The sequence below is a fragment of the Antedon bifida genome, chromosome 6, assembly GCF_963402885.1.
Source record: "Antedon bifida chromosome 6, ecAntBifi1.1, whole genome shotgun sequence".
Classification (NCBI taxonomy): domain Eukaryota; kingdom Metazoa; phylum Echinodermata; class Crinoidea; order Comatulida; family Antedonidae; genus Antedon; species Antedon bifida.
The window spans coordinates 27,148,425-27,175,584 of NC_136231.1; the positions used below are offsets into that span (position 1 = coordinate 27,148,425).

The 27,160-nt window shown below is 32.8% G+C and overlaps 2 protein-coding genes across 2 annotated transcripts in view; both read right to left on the reverse strand.

The window, feature by feature from the left end:
* Positions 1-10,231: 10,231 nt before the first annotated feature.
* The window catches only part of LOC144845767 (uncharacterized), an 88,438-nt gene continuing 71,509 nt past the window's right edge, over positions 10,232-27,160 (reverse strand). The window contains exons 20-29 of the mRNA XM_078703196.1: positions 13,911-14,065; positions 13,642-13,777; positions 13,342-13,491; positions 13,047-13,098; positions 12,869-12,942; positions 12,618-12,743; positions 12,314-12,427; positions 11,869-12,029; positions 11,278-11,410; positions 10,232-10,892 (exon numbers count right to left, since the gene is read on the reverse strand). Of these exons, the coding sequence (XP_078559322.1) occupies positions 10,815-10,892; positions 11,278-11,410; positions 11,869-12,029; positions 12,314-12,427; positions 12,618-12,743; positions 12,869-12,942; positions 13,047-13,098; positions 13,342-13,491; positions 13,642-13,777; positions 13,911-14,065 (1,179 nt within the window). The 3' untranslated portion in view covers positions 10,232-10,814. The remainder of the gene's footprint in view (positions 10,893-11,277; positions 11,411-11,868; positions 12,030-12,313; positions 12,428-12,617; positions 12,744-12,868; positions 12,943-13,046; positions 13,099-13,341; positions 13,492-13,641; positions 13,778-13,910; positions 14,066-27,160) is intronic.
* On the reverse strand, positions 14,888-24,856 carry LOC144844936 (uncharacterized). Its single transcript, XM_078702049.1, has 17 exons — positions 24,736-24,856; positions 24,031-24,417; positions 22,133-22,372; positions 21,728-21,859; positions 21,332-21,472; positions 21,054-21,185; positions 20,600-20,743; positions 19,214-19,519; positions 18,477-18,544; positions 18,146-18,371; positions 17,323-17,619; positions 16,567-16,857; positions 16,210-16,306; positions 15,984-16,018; positions 15,488-15,639; positions 15,279-15,350; positions 14,888-14,914 (listed from the first exon to the last, which is right to left on the reverse strand). The coding sequence occupies exons 1-17, from the start codon at positions 24,854-24,856 to the stop codon at positions 14,888-14,890; spliced, it is 2,868 nt and encodes a 955-aa protein (XP_078558175.1).

The window sequence follows — 27,160 nt, forward strand, 5'->3', positions numbered from 1 at the left end:
AAATCGAATAACCATAAATAATTTATTTGATTTGTTTGACACACACACAGCTGATTGGTCGTACAGTATGTACGATGTGTTTAAAGTTAATAAAAAAAAGTTTGCTACAATTTAACTTACCCTTTTCTTTTGTATAATATAATTAGGAAGATGACACACGAGATTAAAAGACCAACTATGCACCAAACCAAAACGTCTACAGTCGTTTAATATACAAAAATGGTTGTTTATATAATTTGTTTAATGTACACGGCAATATTGTGTTGTGGAAAATATTTTAAAATGGTGTTAAAATACAAATCATTTTAATATAGAAATGGTTAAAACATGATAGTCATCACTTACCTGTATATTGTTTGAATGCAATCACAGTAAAGTCCCTTTTAGGACCGATTCCTTTTGATGTTCTTGCTTCAATCTCAAATGTATACACTTTGGTTGTGTCAATTCCATCTATGGTTGTTTGTGTGTCTGCATATCCCGTCTTAGACACTCTAAGTTCCAATTCATCAAGAAACAGTTTATAATCGTAGGTTATTAAACCTTTTCTGTTCCCACATTTTGGAGGTTTCCATGACAAACTAATCGAGTTGGACTTAATAGACTCAACTTGAAGTGATGTTGGAGATCCAGTTGGAACTAAAACAATAACAAAAAAATATTTTCATTAAGTTTTATAAGTACACTTTTTTTCTATTATCATCGACTAAAAGAAAAATCGTAGGTTATTTAACCTTTTGATACCATGTCTACTTCCTGAGATATCACAATCGGATGCTTTGGTTGTTATAATCAGTGTTTTGAGAAAAATACAGGTAAAGTTAGGTAAACAGGAAATGACAAGAACATGGCGTTTTCATATTCAAGAATAAAACATGACACACTAGATAGGTGTTTTGAAAATCATACAGAACAGAAGACACAAAATGTTAAAATTTATTTGATTAAAAATAAAAAAAAAACAAGCTAAGTAGAATACTGTTTTAACTGTCAATTTAATTGTTTAGCCATTTATTGTTTTTGGCTGTCTCTAAAAAAATCTACCCATGTTACTTATGACTGATTCTGTTTGAAGATGCCAAAACAAAAAACAAGCTGTAGAAAACTAAATATATCATATTTAATTTGTCTACAGCTTTTTATTCGGTAAACTACATAACACCTCCCGATAAAATACTTACCGTCTTCTTCTGTTTGTACGATGTAAAAGTCTGATGGTTGTCTAGTTGAGTTGGATACTGAAGTTACCTGGATTGCATATTTGGAATATGCACTCAGATTTGAAATGATATACGAAGAAGTTGAAAAAGGACCTTCCTCAATGGCGTCTACAATTACGTCATCACACATATCAGCTTGTATTAGTTGGGAAGTGACGTTGTACAGAACAGTACAATTTCCATTTTCCACTTCATTCCAAGTCAGAGAAATATTATTTATCCCAGTAGTAACATTTATCTCATCAATTTTGCCTGGAACTAAATAGTGCATATGTTAAAAATCAATTTAGAAAGTAACGTTATTTTTCCTTGATCTAGGAAACAAAGTAGTTACAAAATAATAATTTGTCCATATTTCTTAAGTCTGACAGTATGTGGAAGAAAGGAAGGATGCATGGTGTGGGATGATGTGGTGAGAGAGTCAATTCAAGAAACCGATGCCGATTGGGTAAACTATTTCTTATTTCTAGGTTTATTTCAAATCTTCCTGAGTGTAAGTGGGACTAAGGGTAAGAATGTTCAACTTTCAAAGCAATTAAAAGGTAATTCAGAATTATTATTTGATGTGTAGGGCAGTGCAGGTATGTAGAGTCTACTGTCTTCTTCAAAGTAATTCATAATCATTTGCTTATGTTGAAATTAAAGTTGTGGAAGAATGTTTATGGAATAACAAATAAAATATAAAAATAATGATTAAATTTGATTAGTTTAGACAAAATGAATTGGTTTACCATTCGCGTGAGTTTCAACTGTTTCAATATTACTCCATGGTCCTTTGAATCCAGCGTTGTTCTCTATTTGTACTTTGCATGTATACAGTGTACAAGGTGATACTCCGACAATTGTATGTGATGTAACATCACTAATAGTGGCAGTTCTATATTCTGAATCGGATTCACAATATATTTGGTAATGAAAACTGTCACATTGTATTTTCTCTGGATTATTATCAATTTTCTGCGGGGACAAAATAAAAAAAATGAAATATTAAATAACAATAGTTTGGTAGTAACTTTGAAATTCATGATAGGTATCAATTTCAATGTAATAATGTATGGTACAATTTCATATACACTTGAAAACGGAAAAAAAATTAGAATTAGCACTCCTTACCTTCCATGCTACAGTTAATGAAGAAGAACTAGATGATGAAACTGTAATATGAGGAGAGACCAATGGACCTAAAACAAAGATATCAAATTAAAACAATGTTCACTAGGCCTACAATTCACTTTGTTTATTTTTTTATTTATTTATTTTTTTTTTTAACGATATTTAATGAGGGTGATCCATCCAGCTATTCTGGCCTTATTCTGAATGACACTTTCATTTCCAAAGCATTGATTACCAAAGTGGTTCAGTAGAGAACATATACATATATGCATAAAGAATATACAATCAAAACAGTAAATTTGCCTTTGGATTTATATATGAAAGCCCCAGAGGTCTAATGGTTATAGGACATCTGCATGTCAAGCAGAAGGTTCCGGGTTCGAATCTCGGTTGGGGCGACTTTGTCTCATTCTCACAGATTTCCTCATCTTATCGTTTCAAATTAATTTTTTCAGTATATCACCGGGTGGTTTAGAATTTGTTCCATGCATATGGTGTTTTGTATCTCCATTGAGATCCTGCCATTGATACCCACAGCATTGTCATTATTTTATGTAATTTGCCTTTGGATTTATATAAATAATTTAAGAAAAAGTTCAATAAGTGTATTATTACTCTGACTACATGTACAATATGAGTTAGACATAACATTACAATTTTACATCTTCACATTGTCACTAAGTTTACACCACCCCAAATAACTTGAAATATCTATTTAAACTGGTATTAAAGTGAAATTCTTCAAAGTCAGTTCAACAGAGAGAGTTTGCACATTTTGCATTACAGTTTGACCAAACAAAGTTACAGTACTAATTAAAATAATAGGTATAACTAAAGCATTAGCCAACATTTTAAGAGTATTTCCTGGTATTTAGTACTAAGGTACGTCACCAATTCGCTTAAATATTTATATTTCCTGTTGATATCGATATGTAAAGGTTATCATTTATGTGTTTATAGATTATTCGACAGATTTATTATCTCACTTGAACATATAGTTGTTTCTGTCACAACTTGACTGTCTGGTCCACACACATCTCGTCCGCCGATGTTCTTACACACACGAACTTTCATCTCAATTTTTCGATTTGGCAATAACCCAGTAATTGTAAAGACGTCATCAGTTGTTGTGATTGTGGTAAATGTCAATTTTTCTTCACTTTTATATAAAACTTTATAAGATGAAGCTGGTCCAGTTCCATAATCCTCACCAAAAGTCCAACCATACGAGATAGTCATATTGCTGGTTGTGACGTCAATCATTTGTACTGCCTTGAATAAATACGGTAAAGCTATGGAAATGGAAGTAAAGATATTTTGAACGTTCACCAAATACAGATACTGTATTACAGGTAGCATCAAAAAGCAACAGTTGTGCGAAAACTATTTTGAGAACTGACCGACATGTATTACTTAAGATATCTAATCTTTCTTTCTACCACTAACAGTATTCCTTCTGACAATATTTTTCCCAATCGGCCTTTTGATATAAACCACAGTATTTTTAGTCATATTTTATTACATTTTCTTTGCTGTACACTTTCATGCCCATTTGGACGCAATGCAACGACGTATGCGCAACTCCAGTGAGTTGAGTATTCGATAATTTTCGAAAACAGAGACCCCAGGCCGGTAGACTATTTATAAAATCGACAGAAGTTCAACACAATTGCTTATAATTATATTAAAGTGCTTATATAATCAAGACGATTTTTGTGGTCTGGAGGGAGTGGGGGTGCGATTCCCTCTCCATAAATTAGTTTATTAATCATAAAAAATATAAATGTTGATGTTTTTTTATTGTCTCTTTTGCCTATCTTATATGCCTATAAGTGTTTCCTCAAAATAACAGACTAAACATTTTGGCAAATTTGCAGGTAAAATTAGCAATTGAAATGACGGGTATGTTAACAACAGTGAAAACTCATGAGGTAGACTTTTCTAAGCACACTTGACGTCACAGTAATTTATGGGGACGGCTGTACGACGAGCGCGCGCGGCGATATCGTAAATCTCGCAATTGTTCTGAAATCATGTACATTTCTAATACGTTGTTAAAATATGGTTCTCTGTAAAATTGTCCTTTAAGTAAAAAATACAATAGGCAGCTAAGGAACGCCATCTATAATACCATAATATTCATAAAATACAGTACGTTTGAACGTCAACTTATCCTCTTTCGTTAACCATGGTAAAGCTATATTTAATCGCTTTGTATGAATTAGAAAACTAGAATGGATTATACTTTTAAACAAGTTGATTTCTCTGTTAGTCGCTTCGATTCTTGTCCACGAGAATATTTCAGACGAATGGAAAACAATTATTAGCATAAGTAATACGAACCTATCTGGCAGTCGTTGCCACCCCATCCATCTTCACAGTTTCCACTATCGCAGTAACCCGTATCTTTATCACATGATGATGACGTCGCACAGTGACAACTATACTGACAAAATTCACCAAACTTTCCATCGAAACATGTCATGTGATCTGAAGAAAAGAATAATGAAAAATGTACAATACTGTTGATTGTATCACTTCAGTCTGCTGTTAATTCATTTTTTCATAATTAATAATTTTTTGTTTCGTGTTATTCACCAACGGCAAATACAGGTTGTAAAGATATTTGAAATTGGGGCATATTAAAGCTTATAAGCAATACATCTAAACTGTGTAAGCCTAAATCGCTGTATGCAAATAGAAAAGTAATTTTTATATAGCTCACTATGTCGGTCGGTCAGTCGGTCGGTTCGTCGGTAAATACTAACTCAAATTTGCGCACGCGACTGCAGCTGCCATGTATACAAATACAAATAAGTAGTGTGTAACATAGCATCATCACATAAATCGCATTACCAAGACATTTATATCCCACAAATCCACTGTTACATGCTGCCCCACTTGGACAGCCTCTCGCGTTGTCACAATTTGAACTACAATGACATTCTTGGTTACACCCTGCACCGTAGTTAGTCCCTGTACAAACTGTAAATAAATCAAAATAATGTAGCTTTATAACATCTTGACTTTAACTTTTATAGAGATATTGTCATATTGTTATATATGAATGGTATTTTTTTTAAAGGAAATTTAACATATACCCACCATGTTCACATGTATCACCCTGGAAACCTGCAATGCAAGAGCATCCAACGGGATCTGGAGGACACATCATATTTCCTGAGCATGATCCGCCGGTGGCGCACTTAATGACGCATGTACGGCCCCAGTGATTGTTTCCACATCCTAAAAAGTAGTCATTTATCAATGGAACATTATTAAGGCAAAATTTAGGTTTTTTTTAAACCTTATATAATTTTCTCTGGAAATATTGAAAGTGTGTTCGACAGATTTTAAAACAAGTTTGATAAACAACTATACAAAAGGGGGAAAGGATATCAAAATATAATGTCCCTTCGTTACTTTTGAATAGATTAATATTAAGCATGTATTTCACTTAAAATGTTTAAAAACAGGCCTGGCTCATTGGAATATATGTACTAGAAAACTAATTTAACATTACCTTCCGAGCAATCAGCACCTTTAAATCCTGGTGGACATACGCATTTTCCAGTCACGTGGTCACAAATTCCCCCGTTATAACAAACAGGACAATCACCATTACACTGTGGTCCACGTTTTCTTGTAGGGCAACCTTTGGTAAGAACACGACTTTAAATGTGGGTATGATCTATTTTAGACCAGCATGATAATAAGAATCTAAAGCATTTTGTTAATATAAGTACTCAGGTCGTAGCCTCAATGTGTGTGTGTGTTACTGTAAGTATGTAAGTGTGTTTTGAAGTCGCCTTACTAAATGCTGTCAATGTTTTGTAATACTGGTACAGTAAAACAATCATTAAAGCCTCAAATATAATAAGCGAGTTCGTCTAATGCATAACATAATTAGAATCTTTAAAATAATTTAATTACACAATGCAGAGATAGATGCTAATTTATTTTTATTTCATATAGGAAATTCAATGCAATATAAATGTTGTAACTAACCTCTGACAATCAATCTCATCATTGCATGTTTTCCGTTTCTGTCTTTGTAACATTCGTATATTCCAGCATCACTTGTTCTGATATTATTAATAGTCAATGTATCTTTACCATTGCCATGTGGTATATCAACGTTGTTTAATTTCCATTTTAGGTCTGATGTACTGATTGTGGTACTGACTCGTAAAGTCACGTGATCACCAATACTGGTTGTAATAGATCGTTGGAGTGGAGTGACGTCAGCTAAAGTAATTTTATTTAAAAATTAGATATATTAATGTACTATATACATGCACGGTCATAAAGCTGTCCAATTTTAAAGCTCAGCTAGGCTATTTGCTTAAATATAACAATGTGCAACGGAACTCACAAGGAATTATAACCACCCGATTCTCGTAGGCCTACTGTACTGTACTAAATATGTCTAGAAAAAAATAAACTGCGGAAATTTTCTGTCTCCTGACATAAAACCTTTCTTCCACAAACAGGCCTAACTGTGCTGTTTTCATTTTTTTATATAAGCGCGAAAATAAAAATCTGAAGTTTAAAAAAACACCAAATATTTACATTATGTACAAAAGAATAGGGATTTTACTTGGTAATTTTAACCTATACCCCACTGATAAGAAAGTGTTGATGCAAACAAACTTAGTTTTAGGGAAGGGAAGATGTTTGTAATTTCAAAAATTGAGAAATACAACTCACAATTTTTAGGTAATATGATGATAGGTATATCTTGTGATATTGAATCTTTTGTAGCAGTCGCGAAGAAAGCACCAACTTTTTCAGCACCCGATCCCGCATTGATATGGACAATTAATGCTCTACGTTTATCGTTGTTGGTCCGTTGTACTGTCGATCCTGTGGGGAACATGGTACCATTTGTATTATCATCACTCCACGTTACAGCTCTTCCTTGCAGCCCAGTGCCTGTATCGCTTTCTCTTCCAAGTGTTATATCGTTAGTTCTATCTGGAGCACCAGTATAACCTCCAAATGTTGATACGTCTGAATCATCATTAATGTCAACCATTGGACTTGGACACCAAATAGTAGCATCAAGGATTTCATCTAAAAAGTTTAATATGCTAATTTAAAATTTAATTTAAAATATTATTTAGATTATTGATTGTTTAGATTTACTCGACAAGATAATCATAGGCCTAATGGGAAAACAATAAATAACATTTTAGTAGGAGGCGTCAAATCATACGGAAGTTTATGCTGATTTTCAGACAATTAGATTAGACTAGATGGTACGCTCGCTTAGCTTGCGTTTTTTTTTAATCGGCCTGCCTTCAACATTATGATGCTGTACTCCAGCTGTTCAACCGGTTGTCAGCTATTAAAAACAATTATCGTAGGATCGGAGGAGAATAATAGGTAAATGCGAAGCATCCTCGTATTATTGTGTGCGGGTATTTTTCAAGATGGACATCCATTAAACAGTGTATACCACGATCGAAAAACACCCCTATTTGAGGCAAATCGTTGAACCTAAATTCGTTTTAATCGTCAATAACTAATTATCTAACTCAATTTAATTAGTAAACATGGTTAAAACAGGTATTTAAAATCAGTACCAACTTTATATAATATCGAGTAAACATTCTAGAATTAACGCGCGATTTACCGAATTTTGCCCTTACGTAAATTTATATATAGATACCGTACAAGATTAATATGAAGCTTCCAGAGTTAGAATCTATTGTAATGCCTAAAAATAATTCATTTATAATAATTAGTTTTAGTGACACGTAAACATTACACTTTCTCAGAAAGCTAAATAAGTTTAATTTTAGCTGATTCAATCAGTCCTTTATCTCTTTCATTGTCTGGTTCGGTAATTTAAATGAAACACATAAAAAAGGTCTCATTAGAATTACTAAGCCAGCATCACATATAATTGGTTATCGGTTAATGATTTAAGATATCTTTATGAACAAGGCCATATACATGGCTGCAGTCGCGTGCTCAAATTTGATTTACGCGATTTACTAAAGCAACCGACCGATCAACCATCCGATCGACATAGTGAGCTATAGAGTAGAGTAAAAATACTACAGTGGATGCTGTAATTTGCTTTAAAGGAGAAGGTGTTAGATAAAAGAGGAAATCTTATAGATTATCAGAAAAGGTGGCAAACGGAGAAAATCAAGGGCTGAAAAGAGAAAGCCCTACATGGAGATTCTTGGAGATGGCTTAGGAATGTTTTTTTTAAGAAAGAGACGGAAGGTTTGATACTAGCTGCTCAAGAACAATCTTTAAGAACGAGTACGATAAAATACAGTATAGATCAGAAACACTGTTATGTAGATTGTGTGGAGACTCTACTGAAACCATAAGACATATTTTCAGTGGATGCAAAATGCTCGCCCAGAGAGAGTATAGAAAGCGTTTTCAAAGGAAAGAAAAAACGTCCAATTACCGATTACATTGAACTGTAGGACTATTAAAAACATTGCCATATCATCACTGATATTTTTTGACTTTTCGGTTAAGTTTCTTTCACTCTTCTTTGCTAGCTTACCATTTATTAAAATCTAATTCTGACAACCACTTATGTTCTTACCTGATCTTACCGCCGCAAAAAGCATGAATATGATGATTAGTCTCACACGATTAACTCCGAACATACATATAGGAGGCATACTTTTAACCAAACGACTTGCGATTCTAAATAATAACCTCAGCAAACGTATTTTTATCTTTCAATTTTTTTCGACAAACTAAGATGTCATCTTTCCAATTGTGTCTACATTTACTAATAAAACGGATTCAACGGATCCAATTTTTTCTATTAAGCTATGCGGACTTTGTAGGCCTAATTAATCTGTTTATGTAACTATAACAAGAACTAAACTAATTTAACCATTTTAATTTAAAATGTTATGATAACAAATATCAATAACAACAAAAAAAACGGTGTCTTCTGAAGATTAAAACAAATTAATAAGTTCTCGATTTCTTGTAACGGAACTTTAATAAACCTGTATAAATAGGGTTATCACTTGATCAGTCATTATAGTGAAAAATCAATGCAAGACATAAGTGTTTGTATAGTGAATACGCTAGAAAACTGTTATGTTCTGCTTTTAACAACATAATTTTGATTAGGAATTTTTTCAAAAAGATAACAAATTATATTGTATTGTAATTATAATAATTGCAGAGGACTATGCTTATAAATTATGTACTTTCATTCCTTTTTAATTGGCTTATTTACGTTTCTTTTTGATTGATTATTAGCATATTGAAATTAATTAGACGATTATTTAGAATAAAATGATTACCTATTGTTATTGTATTAAATCTTTATTATTCTTCCTCTTTCTGTACAGATTTTGTGTGACAATTATCTAAAAAATGTCAATGTCAATGATTATAAAATTTCACAATATCTTTCAAATAATTCTATTTATTTCTAATAAGCTTTTCAGCGTGATCACTCATCCGTGACGTAATTTATACGCCATTTTGTGAAATCACACTATCAATCATATCTAAATAACTCGTCATCACATATCAATAAAATTCACTATACGTAAACTTCAAGTCAAGGGTGATAGCAAATAAAAATACACACGTACATAGGTTCATGCGCGTGAAATCGTGCGTTACATATTCGAAATGCTAAAAATTACGTTTTGGTCAATTTAGAGCATGAATTTAGGCCATACTGCGTTTTTTCTCGCGCGATCCGAAGACAGCGTAACAAATACAATATTTTGTACAAATCGCATTCTACTCAGCTTCCTTAGTACATTCACCAAATTTGAGTCCATTCCGACTTAAAATGACGCTATACAAGCACGTTATGACAAAATACGCACATAATAGCACAGAAGTGCTGAAAATGGTAAAGAAAATAAGGCATTGTTAAAATAAAAATAATTCTTCAGAATGCATGTACATTTTGTAATTCTTGATTCATTATTTCATTCTATAGATTCTACACATGAAACTAAGAAACTAATGCTAACGAGTATGCTTGGTTTAAGAATACGGGCGTGTATACATAAAAAAAAAATGTGTAGGCCTAGTGTGTTTAATATGACAATACACGGTCTCAACAAAGCATATTATTTAACCACTCGGTTGTCATTAGGCCTACAGAGTGGTAACTCTAGCATTTGTAAATTTCTTTCTGACTGTATTACAACAAACAGGATAAAAAGCCTAACACAAAAACCTCTCAACATTGACATACTTGTCACAATTATAAATAACCTGCAGGAATGCAGAATTTATAAAAATCTTGAAGTGGTGTTCGACTATAACTTTAAATGGCTGGATCATGTTTACCATAGACAGAAAGTTAATTACAGGGTTGTACTGTTTGGGGAAACAAATGTGGACATGAACATTAGTGGTAATACGAAAGCGACAAAAAGTCCTCTAATAAACAATAATAATTATTTAGTTCAAGGCCCAAAGCCTACAATACACTCATTTAAAGTGAAGTTGTGTTCAAGTTTACTGAATACTTTCATAAATGTCGCATGATTCAGCAGCGCAGACGTTCGCCATTTCATAACACAACTCGTAATGCTTCTGTGGACAAAACAAACATTAGTTACCTAATGGATATCGAAATATGCTTTTAAGGTCTTAGATAAATATTACAAAATGGAAAAATATTAGTGACACTTTTTAGTAAGTAACAGTTTTAGATTCAATGGTCTGGTTTCATATTTGTTTCCACCTCAAAATACAGTTTAGGCTGTATTAATAAACAACAAACGACCATACGCAAGCACGGAGACAATATTGGGGTTTTTTTTCTTGGAATACACGCCATTTGATATTCTGAATGTTATCTCATTTTATATTTATATTATAAATGTAAAGGTTGTTTAATTATGAATAAAGTATAAAGTAACTTGTGTGTATACATAACCTAGTATAAATATCGTGCCAATCTACAATTAAACGTTACCTTTGTGTCAAACAACGATGAAGAAACGCGTTTGATACGTTTCACTGTGTGGTAGACATCAACCAACGCGTCTTCATTCATCTTACGAACGATTATGTCCACTGCACAGAAAAATCCACTTCGGCTCTCGTCCCTTGAGTTACAAGATAAAACAACAATATAACAGAATTACCCATTGCGATTGTCTTAGGAAGAGTCGTTGACAAGCAGAGAACGTGGATAATATTCATATATGAAGTATCGTGAATTTAGTTGTTCAGTTAACAACTTCTTCTTATACCTGTGTTGGATTAGTAATATCCACGTGTATGCATTGTTGTTATGACTGAATTGTGCAATTGCAATTTACCGACAATTTTAAATAAAAAAAGAAATCATTTATTAGAGCCTAGTCATTTGTTATGTTGCAATCTGGATTATTGATGATAAGTGAGTTTATGTGGTATAGTCTATTATTATGTTTTCGACATAAAAGTTCTATAAGTTTAAGTTTGTTAATAAGATTAGTAAAAACTAAGAAGTTCATCCTTATCAAAATAGAGTAGATTTCAACGATCATGTGACTGAATTACAAGCGGAATAGTTACTTACAAACTACAAACTGTAACATAGTCATCTCGATTATTAGTTCGTTGAACTTTTCTGACATCGTCACAGAATTGTTTAAAGTATCCAGGAGATGAAGGTTTCTGTGATTCTTTAGGCCAGTCCAGAAATGTCAGGTGACATATCTCACGTGGTTTTGCATGAGTCTGATTATAAAGTAATGTACAGTAAAGTAGTGTTTTATCATAGGAAAATCTATTACTATAATATTATTAATAATGCTTTTTTTTTTTTGCATTAAAAATAGACAGGAATGCTCGTAAGAGCCATTATTCAGGTATTGTATGCATTTTTCATATAAACTGGCCAATGTGAGAATTACCTCATACTAATATATTATTTATTTCACTATGATGCAATCTGTTACAGCTTGACCAGTATTTTACATAGGTTTGAATAGTGTTATGATATTCTTCTTTTACCTACTTACTTTAGTCAATTTTAGTGTTCGTTTTAAAACATAATCGTGCTTCTCAGAAGATAGAACTTCAACTGTAAATTGACCTTGTGTCATCTTACGTTCAGAAACAAGTGTAGAAATTCTCTAAATTAGAAATATTATAACTTGTATTTATTATAAAAAAAACACATTACAGGTTAATAATGTCAACAACCAGTCAAAGGAAAAGAGGAAATCCATCCATGAAGATTGTTAAAACAATTTATTCTGTATTTCAAATGTTATAAAAATCTAAATTAAATAATCACACTAATCTTAATACAATCTACCTTACCTTATTAACCTGCTCTTCGTCATCTAACATCACCACTGTATATGACTTGTAGTCATAAATCATCTCCCAGAAATTGGAAAATTCACTTAGCATCGATTCTCTTGGCACAAGATATTCATGCTGTGACTAAAACAAAGAACATTACATTACTTATAAAATGCCTAACATAGAGTTAATAAATATATAATAGTAATCTTAACGACAATTTGAATTTAAGTTAGGCCTATGCATTACATTAGATTTCACCTTACCTTGGTACTCTTCGTATTGGAATATACAACATCTTCTGACTCAACACCAATCAATAGAGGTTCTGCAACATTCACTATCAAATACAAAATCAACTTGAAAGTATATACTCCCTTAAACATTTAACATCAATTATAGAGATTAGTTTACTTAAATATATAATGACCATTTACCACTTACATTGCAGTGTGTTATCACTTTGTGTTTGCTTTGGAAGAAGAGCTTCAATGTTCTGTAAAAGACATAATAAATAAATAATGAAATTGTAGTAATCACTCTTAGCATGTTATATATATCATTGTAGTTTCATTTAACATGTACACATTAAAAATACTTTTTCTCAAGTAATGTCCAACTCCTAAAAAGTTTGTGTGATAAATCATGGTTTTAGTACAATCAATTAGATTCCTGTATTGATGTAATCTCTTAAATGTAAAGTATAAGAATAGAATAAGCATAAGTTATGTCACCATACATTTATCTGTTCTTGAATAACTGGTCTTCCAAGTAAACTTTTTGTGTTTTTTATTTCTTTGTATCGTTCAGAAATATCTGTTGATGGTATGCATGTTGCTTCACAAAATAAACACTCCAAAATCATCTCGTAGATAAACACATACTGGTTCTGAAAAAACAAAAACCATTGGCATGCAATTTACCCAAATAAACACTTTAAAACTGTGAAAATGGAACATACTGGTTCTAAAAATTAAATACGAAAATTAACGTCTTCATAACTTTTGTAAACTGTTTAAAATGATAACAAGCTACATACCTCTTTCAAACGAATATGAGGACAGTTACTAAGTGTATCTTTTACAAAGTTGAAAACATCAATCTCACTGCTTTCTTCAGCCATATTTAGCATTGCGTTTACGGCGATGACAGTTCCAATTTTGTGGCAATCGGTACTTTGTAAGAGATAATAAATAGTTGATATTTATGTTGACCATATTATTACAAACTAAAATCGACGCATTAGATTTCCTTTTATGACATGACAACATACAGAGAAATAATGCAAAGTAAATGAACTTTTAATACCTATAGACAAGTATTGGTCCAACTCCAAATTCTTTCTTAGCTTTCCTTAAACTGTGTGTAAACTCAATAAGATGTGCAGACGTGTCCATAACATCTGCAGGCCATGCAGTGCAGTTATATTGATGGACAACACGAGGCGGCGATTCACGATTTTCCTGCGTAAAGAAGGTTAGTCATTGGCACATTTTTTTCATATATCACGTTTGAATAATCATTTCTCATATATGTATATATCTATTAATTATAATAATAAATAAATATTTCTTAACATTACCGTCAGAATTTCGAACTTGCTGGTTGTAAAACCATTGTCTTTTAATTGATCTTCAAGTTTTCTAACAGACACCTTTCCATATTTGGTGTTCATGTATCCAGTTCCTTCTTGCCAAAATGAATTAACTTTGGTCTTTGAGGAGGAAATAGAACAAATGCTGGTCAGTGGATCCATTAAGAGAATTATAACAGAAGGCACTACTGTAACAATTACTCTGGAAAGAACTAATACTAACCTGTCTCAGTACTAACTAATAATTTCACTAAGCCAAGAAAGGAATTATCATGTATCAACAGCGAGTGAGTGGCTAAGCGGTTAAGACAGTGGAACCGTAATACCAATAGCCATAACATCGGCAAGGGTACGAACCTCACTCGCTCCATGATACCGGTGGTAGAACGTGTCTTAGATACGACTATAAACCGTAGGTCCAGATCTGTACACATCTGGCTCATGTGTACTTCACCTAGTACATCTTTCTAAACGAGTAGGGGGTTACCCCGGTGTACTAGTATACACACAGACACTGTCACACACAGCCCTTCATTACCATTGTCATTGTCAACTCTTATTATATGTGTAGTTACTGTTTATTCCCAACTATATATCTATATTATTTGGAAAGCTCTTGACTACACACATACCTTGTCACCATCAAATGTACTATTAATTATTATATCAATGTTTTCTTGCATAATAATTTCTAATAATTGTTTTCCTTGTCCATTACCTGTTAAGAAATTGAGTGCATGGTGTGCATATTTAATATATTCAATGAATAATAATTGACATACAGAAATGAATTATCTCAGATTTAGATAAATATCGTTAAATATTTCATAATTATGCTATGCTAGTAATAATGATGTTGCTGTAAAGCATTATCATTTTAGCTAGAATACAGTATAATAATGTTCTCACCATGAAAAGCGATATATGCATTCGATTTGTCCTATGCATAAAAAGATAATTATCAATTATAATCGTTTTAAATTGAGAAAAGAAGAAAAGAAAATATTTCTAATACATTTTGTGAAATTTAGATACAGAGGAGGTTTTACATACACACTGTTGGTAATAATGTTATAACTTACATTGATGTAGCAGGCGTTTGAACTGTCAGATTCATCATCTAGTCGGAGACGAGCATATTCACTCTGGAGTTCCTATTTGAAATACAAAAAAAACCCGTTTTCTTTCCTATGTTCTTCAGTTTATGTTCTACAGTTTATGTTCTAGTTTGTTTTCTAGATTTTAATGTTTTTCTTTTCTTGATTTTGTTTCTTTATTTTTATTGATTTACCTCAAACTCTGACCTAAACGTAAAGCTTGTTCCTTGTTTTCTGTTTCTGATGTACATATGTAAATCGTTTATCTTGACAGGTCGATTGTAATCAGTAAATTCCATAGCAACAGAATTCAATTGATTTGCAATCACATAACCGTCTTGCATTTCTAATAGAAATAAATCGCTTTATTTAGCAATAATGACTTTGTTTGTTGCGTATAATAAGAAATATATTATAATCCTACAATGTTTGATTGCCCTTTCCCATTTAATATTGCCAATGAGCTATGCTCGACGCGATTATGAGATCATGTTTCGAATATGAGCACTGTTTCTATAATTTACAGTATGATTTATAAATAATACTATATATTTATATATATATATATTAGTGTCAAATAGGGCCTATTGAAACTAAATAATTCAAACCAGCATCTAGGCCAAAACAAATAAAATACATTCAAAGTTAAAATAATTACGTTACTAGAATGAAATATATATGTGTACACACCTATTTCATCTGTAATCTTCTTTGATCTTATTGTACTATAGTATTGAGAGAATGCTAAATTAATATATTACAGAGATAAAGTATTATAATGCCATATTCGTCAACAATATACCTCAACCATTTAACAATAAATAATAAAAATTTGGTTGACATACACAGCTGATTGGTCGTATGTACTATGTGTTTAAAGTTAATCAAAAGTGTGCTAGCCTACAATTTTACATACCTTTTTCTTTTGTAATGCAACTTTTGTAAAACGACTACAATAATTAGGATGACGACACACGAGGTTAAAAGACCAACTATGCACCAAACGAAAACGTCTAAATTCGTTTAAAATACAAAACACAATATTACATACCTATTTCTTTGTAAAATGACTACAATAGTCAGACACACGAGGTTAAAAGAACAACTACGCGCCAAACGAAAACGTCTAAGTTTGAAATAAGAAAACAGCTTTTTAATTTTTAAAATTTACACAACAATATTATGGAGTGGAAAATATTTTACAAGGTTGTACTGTAAAAAATGCAAATAATTTTAAAATGCAAATGATTAAAACATGATAGTCATCACCTACCTGTATGTTTGAATGCAATCACAGTAAAGTCCTTTTTAGGTCCGATTCCTTTTGATGTTCTTGCTTCAATCTCAAATGTATACACTTTAGTTGTGTCAATTCTATCTATGGTTGTTTGTGTGTCTGCATATCCCGTCTTAGACTCTCTAAGTTCCAATTCATCAAGAAACAGTTTGTAATCGTAGGTTATTAAACCTTTTCTGTTGCCACATTTTGGAGGTTTCCATGACAAACTAACCGAGTTGGACTTAACATACTCAACTTGAAGTGATGTTGGAGATCCAGTTGGAACTAAATAAATAACAAAAAAATATTTTCATTATGTTTTATCAGTACACTTTTTTTCTATTATCATCGACTAAAAGAAGAATCGTAGGTTACTTTGAAGGTTCACATGATAAACTTATAAAAATGCATTATTATGCAAAAGTTTTATTAAAAACAATCGATTGAGTTTTAATTAAAGCATAAAACGTGATAGATAGATGTTTTGAAATTCATACACAAATTACACCATATTTTAACCAACAGACGACACAAAATGTTAAAATTCATGCATTTATTTTTTTCAAAATAGGAAAAAACAAGGTAAGTAGAATACTGTTTTAACTGTCAATTTAATTGTTCAGCCATTTACTGTTTTTGGCTGTCTCTAAAAATCTTCCCATGCTACTTATACTGATTAAGTTTGATAATTAAATATATTATATTTAATTTCTACAGTTTTTTATTAGTTACATAATATAAAATACTGACCGTCTTCATCTGTTTGTACGGTGTAAAAGTCTGATGGTTGTACAGCTGAGTTAGATACTGAGGTTACATAGATTACATATTTGGAATATGCACTCAGATTGGAAATGATATACGAAGAAGTGTCGAAAGGGCCTTCTTCTACGGCGTCTACATGTACGTCCTCGCACATATCAGCTTGTATTAGTTGGTAAGTAACGTTGTACATAACATGACAATCTCCATTTCCCAATTCATTCCAAGTCAGAGAAATATTATTTATCCCAGCAATAACATTTATCTCATCAATTTTGCCTGGAACTAAATTGTGCATATGTTAAAAATCAATTTAGAAACTAACGTTATTTTTCCTTGATCTAGGAAACAAAGTAGTTACAAAATAATAATTTGTCCATATTTCTATAAGTTATGAATTTTGTATTGTATTATTTATATTTTGTATATTATGAAGGAAATAAATGTTACTATGAAATGAAATGACATGCATGGTGTGGGATGATATGGTGAGAGAGTCAATTTAAGAAACCGATGCCGATTGGGTAAACTATTTCTTATTTCTAGGTTTATTTCAAATCTTTCTGAGTGTAAGTGGGACTAAGTCTAATAATTTTCAACTTTCAAAACAATTAAAATTAAGGATTTGCTTCAGAAATACGGATGTGTAGGGCAGTGCAACAGGTAAGTCTACTGTCTTCTGCAAATTGATAATGATAATCATTTGCTTATGTTTATATAAATTCAAATTGAGGAAGAATGTTTATGAATTAACACATATATTAAAATAATTATTAAATTCGATTAGTTTCGACAAAATGAATTGGTTTACCATTCGCGTGAGTTTCAACTGTTTCATTATTACTCCATGGTCCTTTGAATCCAGCGTTGTTCTCTATTCGTACTTTGCAGGTATACGACTTGCACGCTGTTAACCCGCCAATCGTAGTGTCTGTAACACCACTGACCGTGGCAGTTCTAGATTCTGAATCGGATTCACAATATACATCGTAGTCAAAAGTGTTGCATTGTATCTTCTCTGGATTATTATCAATTTCCTGCGAGGACAAAATAAAAAAATGAAATATCAAATAATAATAGTTTTATAGTAACTTTGAAATTCATGATAGTAAACGGACAAATATAGATTTAGCACTTCTTACCTTCCATGCTACAGTTAATGAAGAAGAACTAGATGATGAAACTGTAATATGAGGAGAGACCAATGGACCTAAAACAAAGAGCTAAAATTAAAACAATGTTCACTAGGCCTACGATTCACTTTATTTATTCTGGCTTTATACTGAATGACACTTTCCACCAAATTGTAGAGTACATCAACGATAGACAATCAAAAACAGTAATTAATATATTTAAATAATGAAAGAAATATTCAAGGTAAAAGATAAATACTGTTAATCAAAAATATTTTTGATTGAATTTTTAATTTAAATGATGAAAGTGTCATCAATTTATAATTTATTTAGTGTTATTTGGGAGTTTATACAAACGTTCTTTCACCTGATGTATTTTTCCAAGAAGGTTCAATAAGTGTATTATTACTCTGATTACATGCACAATATGAGTACAAGCTATCATTAGAAACAAAATATTTTGGTAAGTAAAACGGAGCATGATAATGTAGACACTTCCTACTTGTCACTAAGTTTACACCACCTCAAAGAACCTAAAATGTCTATATACACTGGTATTAAAATAAAATTCTTTGGAGAAAGACAGTATTTAGAGAGAGTTTGACAAACACAATTAGGCCTACACTATTAAAAAGGTATAACTAAAGTGTTTATAACAAGAGAGTATTTATATTTCCTGTTGATATCGATATATAAAGGTTATAAATGATGTTTTTATAGATTAGTTGACAGATTGAATATCTCACTTGAACAAATGGTTGATTCTCTCACAACTTGACTGTCCGGTCCACAAACATCTCGTCCGCCGATGTTCTTACACACACGAACTTTCACCTCAATTGTTCGATGTAGCGGTAACCCAATAATTGTAAAGACATCATCAGTTGTTGTTATTGTTGTAAATGTTGATTCTTCTTCACTTTTATATAACACTTGATAAGATGAAGCTGGTCCAGTTCCATAATCCTCACCGAAAGTCCAACCATACGAGATAATCATATTGGTGGCTGTGACGTCAGTAATTTGTACTGCTTTGAATAAATACGGTAAAGCTATGGAAATGGAAGTAAAAACTAAATATTTTTTACGTTCAGCAAATACAGATACTGTATTACAGGTAGCATCAATATAAATAAGCTACAGTTGTGCGAAAACAAAGCTTAACACAACTATTTTGAGAACTGACAGACTTGGACCACGCTGCTCTTACATCTCCGATTAAATCAATAAGCATTATTAATACCTTCATGTATTAATTAAGATATCTTTCTTTCTACCATTAACAGTATTCCTTCTGACAATATTTTTCCTAATCGGCCTTTTAATATAAACCACAGTATTTGTAGTTATAATTCATTACACTTTCTTTGCTGTACACTTTCAAGCTCAGTTCACATTTGGACGCAATGCAACGACGTAGGCGCAACTACTCGAAAACCCCGCACAGATGTCTCAACTATACGTCTCTATTTTCGAGAAATCATGAAAACAGATATTCAATGTTCTAAGCATCTGCTGCTCAGACAGTGCCTTCTGTTTTAATATTCAAGGTTCCATGTCAGTGTATTTCAGATAATTACTGTGAAGTTTATAAGAAACTTTTGTATGGCATCTGCCCAAGCAGTGTATTCTGTATTATTAAGATTGATTAATTGATTATAATTGAGTAAATCCTTATAAGCACCTGGCTAAGCAAAACATTTAGTAGGCGCTAAACACGGTTTAAGGCTAATTCTTATATACATGCACAGACCGTTATATTTATTGTGTTATCACTATTGGAAATAAGATTTCACGTAGTTAGGACTAAAGCATTATAGTTTCGAAATCTCAAAACGATTATAAAACACGGATCATAACACTGTTTTATCATGTAAATTGTACATTCTTATTATGACTTCCTTCTCTATTAAAACTTGTGAGAAGTAATTTATTTAGAATATACAGTATATTTATCCTTTCGTACGAATTAGAAAACTAGATTTGATTGCTTTCTTAGTCACTCCGATTTTTGTCCACCAGACCAATGGTCTCATGGCTGCAGTCGCGTGCTCAAATTTGACCGACTCAAACCAACCGACCGACATAGTGAACTGTATAGAGTAAACATTATTAGCATAAGTAATACGAACCTATCTGGCAGTCGTTGCCACCCCATTCATCTTCACAGTTTCCACTATCACAGTAACCCGTATCTTTATCACATGATGAAGTGGCACAGTGACAACTATACTGACAAAATTCACCAAACTTTCTATCGAAACATGTTATGTAGTCTGAAGAAGAGAATAATGAAAGATGTACAATACTGTTATAGTTTCTTGTTTCGTGTTATTCACCAACAGAAAATGGCAAACAAACAAACAAAAATAAATAATTTCGGTAATCGATTACTTGTAATATTAACAAATACAGGTTGGAAAGATGTTTGAAATTGGGACATATTAAAGCTTATAGGCAATACATCTAAACTGTGTAAGCCTAAACCGCTGTATGTAAAATAGATAGGTAATTGATTTTTTTTTAATACTAAAAAAGTAAATACTAAGTAGTGTGAACGTAGCATCATAACATAAATCGCATTACCAAGGCATTTGTTTCCCTCATATACATTGATACATGTTGCTCCACTTTGACATCCTCTTTCGTTGTCACAGTCAGCTGAACTACAATGACATTCTTGACTACACCCTGCACCGTAGTAAGTCCCTGTACAAGCTGTAAACAAATCAAAATAATATGTAGCTTTATAACATCATGACTGTAACTTTTATCATATTATAGAGATATTTATATATTGTTATATATAAATGCTATTTATATTAAGGTATTTTTTTTAAAAAGGAAATTCAACATATACCCACCATGTTCACATGTATCACCCTGGAAACCTGCAATGCAAGAGCATCCAACAGGATCTGGAGGACACAACAAGATTCCTGAGCATGATCCGCCGGTGGCGCACCTAATGACGCATGTACGGCCCCAGTGATTGTTTCCACATCCTAAAAAGTAGTCATTTATCAATGGTACATTATTAGACCAAAATATTTTAGGTTTTTGTTCAACCTTATTTAATTTTCTCTGGAAATATTGAAAGTGTGTTCGATAGATTAGAAGTTTGATAAACAACTGGGGAGGATATCAAAATATAATTATTATTAAGCATGTATTTTACAAATGGCTGCAAACAGGCCTGGCTCATTGGAATATCTGTACTAGAAAATCAATTTGTTGTTTAAATAATTGTTTAACATTACCTTCCGAGCAATTAGCACCTTTAAATCCAGGTGGACAAACGCATAATCCAGTCACGTGGTCACATATTCCTCCATTATAACAAACTGGACAATCGTCATCACACTCTGGTCCATGTTTTCTTGTAGGGCAACCTTAAGTAAAATAATACGACTTTAATTTTGTGTAGAACTGCATGACAATAGCATCGTAATAATAAGAATCTAAAGCATTGTTATTATTAATACTCATGTATGTCAATGTGTTTGATAATACTAGTATCCACAGTCAAATTACCATTCAATAGGCGAGTTCATCTAATGCATAACATAATTAGAATCTGAATTTAATTACACAATGCAGAGATAGATGCTAATTTATTTTATTTCATATAGGAAATTCAATGCAATATAAAAGTTGTAACTAACCTCTGACAATCAATCTCATCATTGCATGTTTTCCGTTTCTGTCTTTGTAACATTCGTATATCCCACCATCACGTGATCTGATATTATTAATAGTCAATGCATCTTTACTATTGCCGTGTGGTATGTCAACGTTGTTTAATTTCCATTTTAATTCTGACGTATTTATTGTGGTACTGACTTGTAAAGTCACGTGATCACCAATACTGACAGTGATAGACCGTTGGAGTGGAATAACGTCAGCTAAAATAATTTAATTAAAAAGTTATATATAATAATGTACTACATGCAAGGTCAGACCTCAACTAGGCATGGATTTCAGCTATCTGGTTAACTACGGAGTTATGCTTTCGTATTGTACGCGGCGTACAACTCCATAGGTCTGAACCAGGAAAAGATTAGTGGAAGCCACCTCGTACGACACTACTCTTTCGTTCGTTACGACAGCTCAAGGTACAAGATTAGTGGACGCCGCTTATGATACGAAAGTCATGCATCAACAATTTTGACCTGTAACCAATCAAATTTACTCCTGCATACCAGATGTTCACCCAAATCGGTGACAATTCAGTTTGAAACGAAAGCGTTAGCTAGGCAAATCTGAACACTTTGCTGTTACGACGCTGATTATAATAATGACATTTCTTGCGATACGAAAGCATAACTCCATGGATCTGAACATACCCTAAAATTTAAAATGTGAATGTGAAAAACAGAAATCATGACAAAATAACCACCCGACACTCGTACGCAAGACATCCTGCAGTTTCTTGTCTCCTAACTATAACCTTTCTCCCACTAATACACTATAAATAGGTCTAAACTATACTTTTCCAAATACGTTATGTTCTTTGGCAAACCAGTTATTTGTCTCCCAATCTTGAAGTCAGTGGTTCGAATCACGTAAAGGTGGTTTGTTTTGTTGTTTAATTCAGTTTTTAATTGTCTGTAATTAATTCAGATCACCTGGTAGAGCTGTGCTCCACACACGGGGGTAGAGCTCCGTATTTGATATGTATATATCTAATTATTTATTGCCTAACTAACGCTTTCGTTTCAAACTGAATTGTCAACGATTTGGGCGAACATCTGGTATGCAGGAGTAAATTTGATTGGTTAGAGGTCAAAATCGTTGATGCATGACTTTCGTATCGTAAGCGGCGTTCACTAAAGCTTGGTTCCCACTAGAACGTAACGCAAGGACGTAAACGCAACGCAAGCGTTTTAACCAATGACAAGCGAAGTTATAGACAGTTAGCAATCACAAGCGAATAAGCCATCGCTTGTGATTGGTCAATTCACTTACGTTGCGTTACGTCCTTGTGTTGCGTCGCTAGTGGGAACCACGCTTAATCTTGTACCTTGAGCTGTCGCAACGAACGAAAGAGTAGTGTCGTGCGAGGTGGCTTCAACTAATCTTTTCCTGGTTCAGACCTATAGAGTTGTACGCCGCGTACAATACGAAAGCATAACTCCGTAGGTCTGAACAGGCCCTATTCAGTTAATTATAGGTGTTTTGACATTTGATATTTGTGAACCAGTTCCCGTTGCTTGACATAAAGCAGTTGTCTCTTGAGACCGTGAGAGAATCGGATGAAAAGCTTGGTCAAATAGAGAAATTGTCAAAACGTTGCTATAATAAGCAGTCGGACTTTTTTCGTTACAGGTACAGAAATACAAGCTGATGACTGGGTTACCATATCCCCCATTGATAAGAAAGGGTTCATTTCGAAAAGGGAATCTTGTAACACAAACAAATATAACAACATAGGAGAAACTATATATATTGATAATCATTGGAATATGATCAATGTAAACTTTTAACGTCTCGTCACATAAACTTATTTAGGTTAACTGATGCAGTTGGGAAGTAAACTATTTGTAATTTTAAATTTACTCACCATTTTTAGGCAATATGATGATAGATATATCTTGCGATTTTGAATCTTTTCTAGCAGTCGCAAAGAAAGCACCGACTTTTTCAGCACCTGATCCCGCATTGATACTAACGCGTAATGCTCTACGTTCATCGTTATTGGTTTGTTCTACTGTCGATTCTGTGGGAAACATGGTACCAGGAGGTACAGGTGTATCTCCACTTGTATTACCATCATCCCACGTCACAGGTCTTCCTTGTAGCCCAGTGCCTGTGTCGCTTTCTCTTCCCAGTAAGATATCATTAGTTCTATCTGGAGCACCAGTATAACCTCCAAATGTTGACACAATAGTGTCATTATCAATGTCAACCATTGGATTTGGACACCATATAGTAGCATCAAGGATTTCATCTGAAAATTTAATAGGCTAATTTATTATAAATGATTTAGATTTACACAATATGATTGTCAAGATAATCATAATGGGCAAACATTAAACAGCATTTTATCGGTGGCATCGAATCATGCGGAAATGTATGCTGATTTTCAGACAAATATATTTCAAAATTGGAGATGCAAGAAATAAACACTAGAAAATAAAGACCTAGTTCTCCTTAAATTAATCTTATTGTTATATTATTTAATTTTAAAAATGTTTATGGGTTCGAGTTGTACAACCGTCAATTCCCAGTAAAAATGGCTGATAACATGTTGCGCTGCGCCTACTACTTTGGCTTTTTCTCATCAGGTACGTATTTTCGTTGACCGAGTCCGGAGATTGGTCTTTTATAATCGGTAACTTCACTGGGTGGCCAAGGATATGCTGGGTTAATTCTATGACTTGTGTCATGACGTGGAAAATTTGTTTGAATATTCTAAAATCAATAAATAAAAAATACCGGTACCGGTCTATCGAAAACTGTGGCATTGAGCATGGGCCTGCAGTGATTGTGTTAGTATATTATAAATAATGAATGTTTTTGAATTGGATTGAAAGAACATGAGTTTATGAGTTGAAAATATCCGTATTCAAGGTGGATCCGAGTTGAATAGCCATGGTAGTACAATTATGCTTTTTTCCACGGACATAATGATTCGAATTTATTAATGCAGACTGTCCATGCGATATTACCATACGAATGATATGGTAAAATTAAAGTGCTATAAAGGATGAATCTATTGTGCAACAAAATTGCTAAACGCACTCCGCTGGGACACAGCTGATTTTGTATAGGGCCTACTCATCTGTCATCTATTTCACTAATATTCAACTTGGATAAAAAACAACTGATCACTGGCATTTATGTTTACAATGTTTCTTTCACTCTTGAAATAAAATTCTGACAACCAAGCCACAAAATGTCTTACCTGATCTTACCGCCGCAACAAGCATGAATATGATTTGTATCACACGATTAACTCCGAACATACATATAGGAGGCATACTGGTTTTGATAACCAAACGACTTGCGATTCTATAACCTCAGCAAACGTATTTGATCTTTAAATCTTTTTCGACAAACTAAGATGTCATCTTTCCAATTGTGTCTAATTTACTAATAAAAAGGATTCAACTGACCCAATTTTTTATGCGGACTTTGTAATCACTTGTTTGCATTCAATATTTACACGCATCCTTGTTTATGTAACTATAACAATATAACAGGAACTAATGAAGCCGGATCATTTAACATGTTATACAAATACCAATAATAAAATTATGTAAAAATGGTGTCTTATGTAGAATTTCCCCTATTCAATGTTTACGTTTCTTGTTTGTTCATCAGTTTGATAATTCTGACATTGTAGTTTTATTTCTTTCATACGGCCTCGTGGAACAACACATTTTGTTGTGAACGAGCCTCTGTTTTAAAATAAAGATTTTATTATTCTTATAAAAACCCGAGGCTATCTTATTTGGAACAAATCACAGATTAAAACAAATTAATAAGTTCTCGATTTGTTATAACGGAATTTTAATAAGCCAAGTTACCTGTATAAATTACCTAGGTGATTCGGTCGTTAAATACCGGTAGTTTAAGAAATTGGTTCTTTTTTTTTCTTTTTTTTTACTATATTTAAAGAGGGTGATCCATCAAGCAATTGCTGATCATTAGGGACCCTCGGAGGTTCACAAGACAAACATATACACTAGATGCTCTACATAAACAAAGTCTTATTACAAGTCTTTGGGAGGGAGTTGTAATTTTGTCCTTAGAAAAAATCCTGACATGTGACGGGACTTGAACCCAGGACCCTTGGAGTGGTAGCCAAGCATCATAACCACCAAGCCACAACTCCACTCCTCAAGACAAAAGTGTTTGTATATACAAGTATTCTTTCTTATACGCTAGAAAACTGATGATGTTTTGCTTTTATTCAACATCATTTTGATTATTACGCATATTCATCATGGTATTCTGCAAGTTTATAGTTGACAATGATTTTGACCAAATAAAATGAATGAATGAATGAATGAATGTATTTATAACTGTGTAGGCCTACATATATTTCCCGTTTTAGACATTTATAACTACTAGAGGGTGAGCTCGCTTCGCTCGCTCCCCCTCTACGAAGTGTAAAAGAAGGTTCTCGGAATGATAATGTTCTCCTGTACGTTTTCTGTCGGTTACCATTATTGAAAATGCTTGACATTCGTAAAACTAAACTATTCTGTTTCACAGTGTCTTAGATGATTAATAACATTTTGAAGTATAGTCTTTATTGTTTGGTAGGGCCCTTATAGGGCGGAGGTGGGGAGGCGGAGTTCATTTGAGGGAGGTGCTTATTCGAGGGATATATGTTACATTTTTTTTAATAATATGGTAACATTTATAATCAAATGAAATCCTCTAATAGATATGAAAAGTGGTAAAAAAGAATAACAAATGCTTGGTAAATTGTAGATAACAGTGCGATGAATTCTACTACAAATAGTATAATTGTGTTATTATAAATGTGGATGGGATGGACGTTTATTAGATAGTTGGGTTGGGAGGGGGGATTATTATTTAAAGTGATGTTTTATTGGAGAGGCGTTTAATCAAATAAATATCATCCTAATAAGTATTAATACATTATTTAATTTAAACATCTTTTGAAACTAACTGCCGTGACAGAGGGGGCCGTTTTGGTCCAAGAAAGAAGACATTAC

Excerpts from the sequence above, each read along its gene's own strand:
- LOC144844936 (XM_078702049.1), bottom strand. The coding sequence starts at position 24,856 with ATGACACAAGTCATAGAATTAACCCAGCATATCCTTGGCCACCCAGTG. Across the intron at positions 22,373-24,030 it reads CATCATATTGCCTAAAAATG|CTGACGTTATTCCACTCCAA; the intron begins GTGAGTAAATTT and ends AAATTATTTTAG. Across the intron at positions 21,860-22,132 it reads GATGAGATTGATTGTCAGAG|GTTGCCCTACAAGAAAACAT; the intron begins GTTAGTTACAAC and ends ATTTTACTTAAG.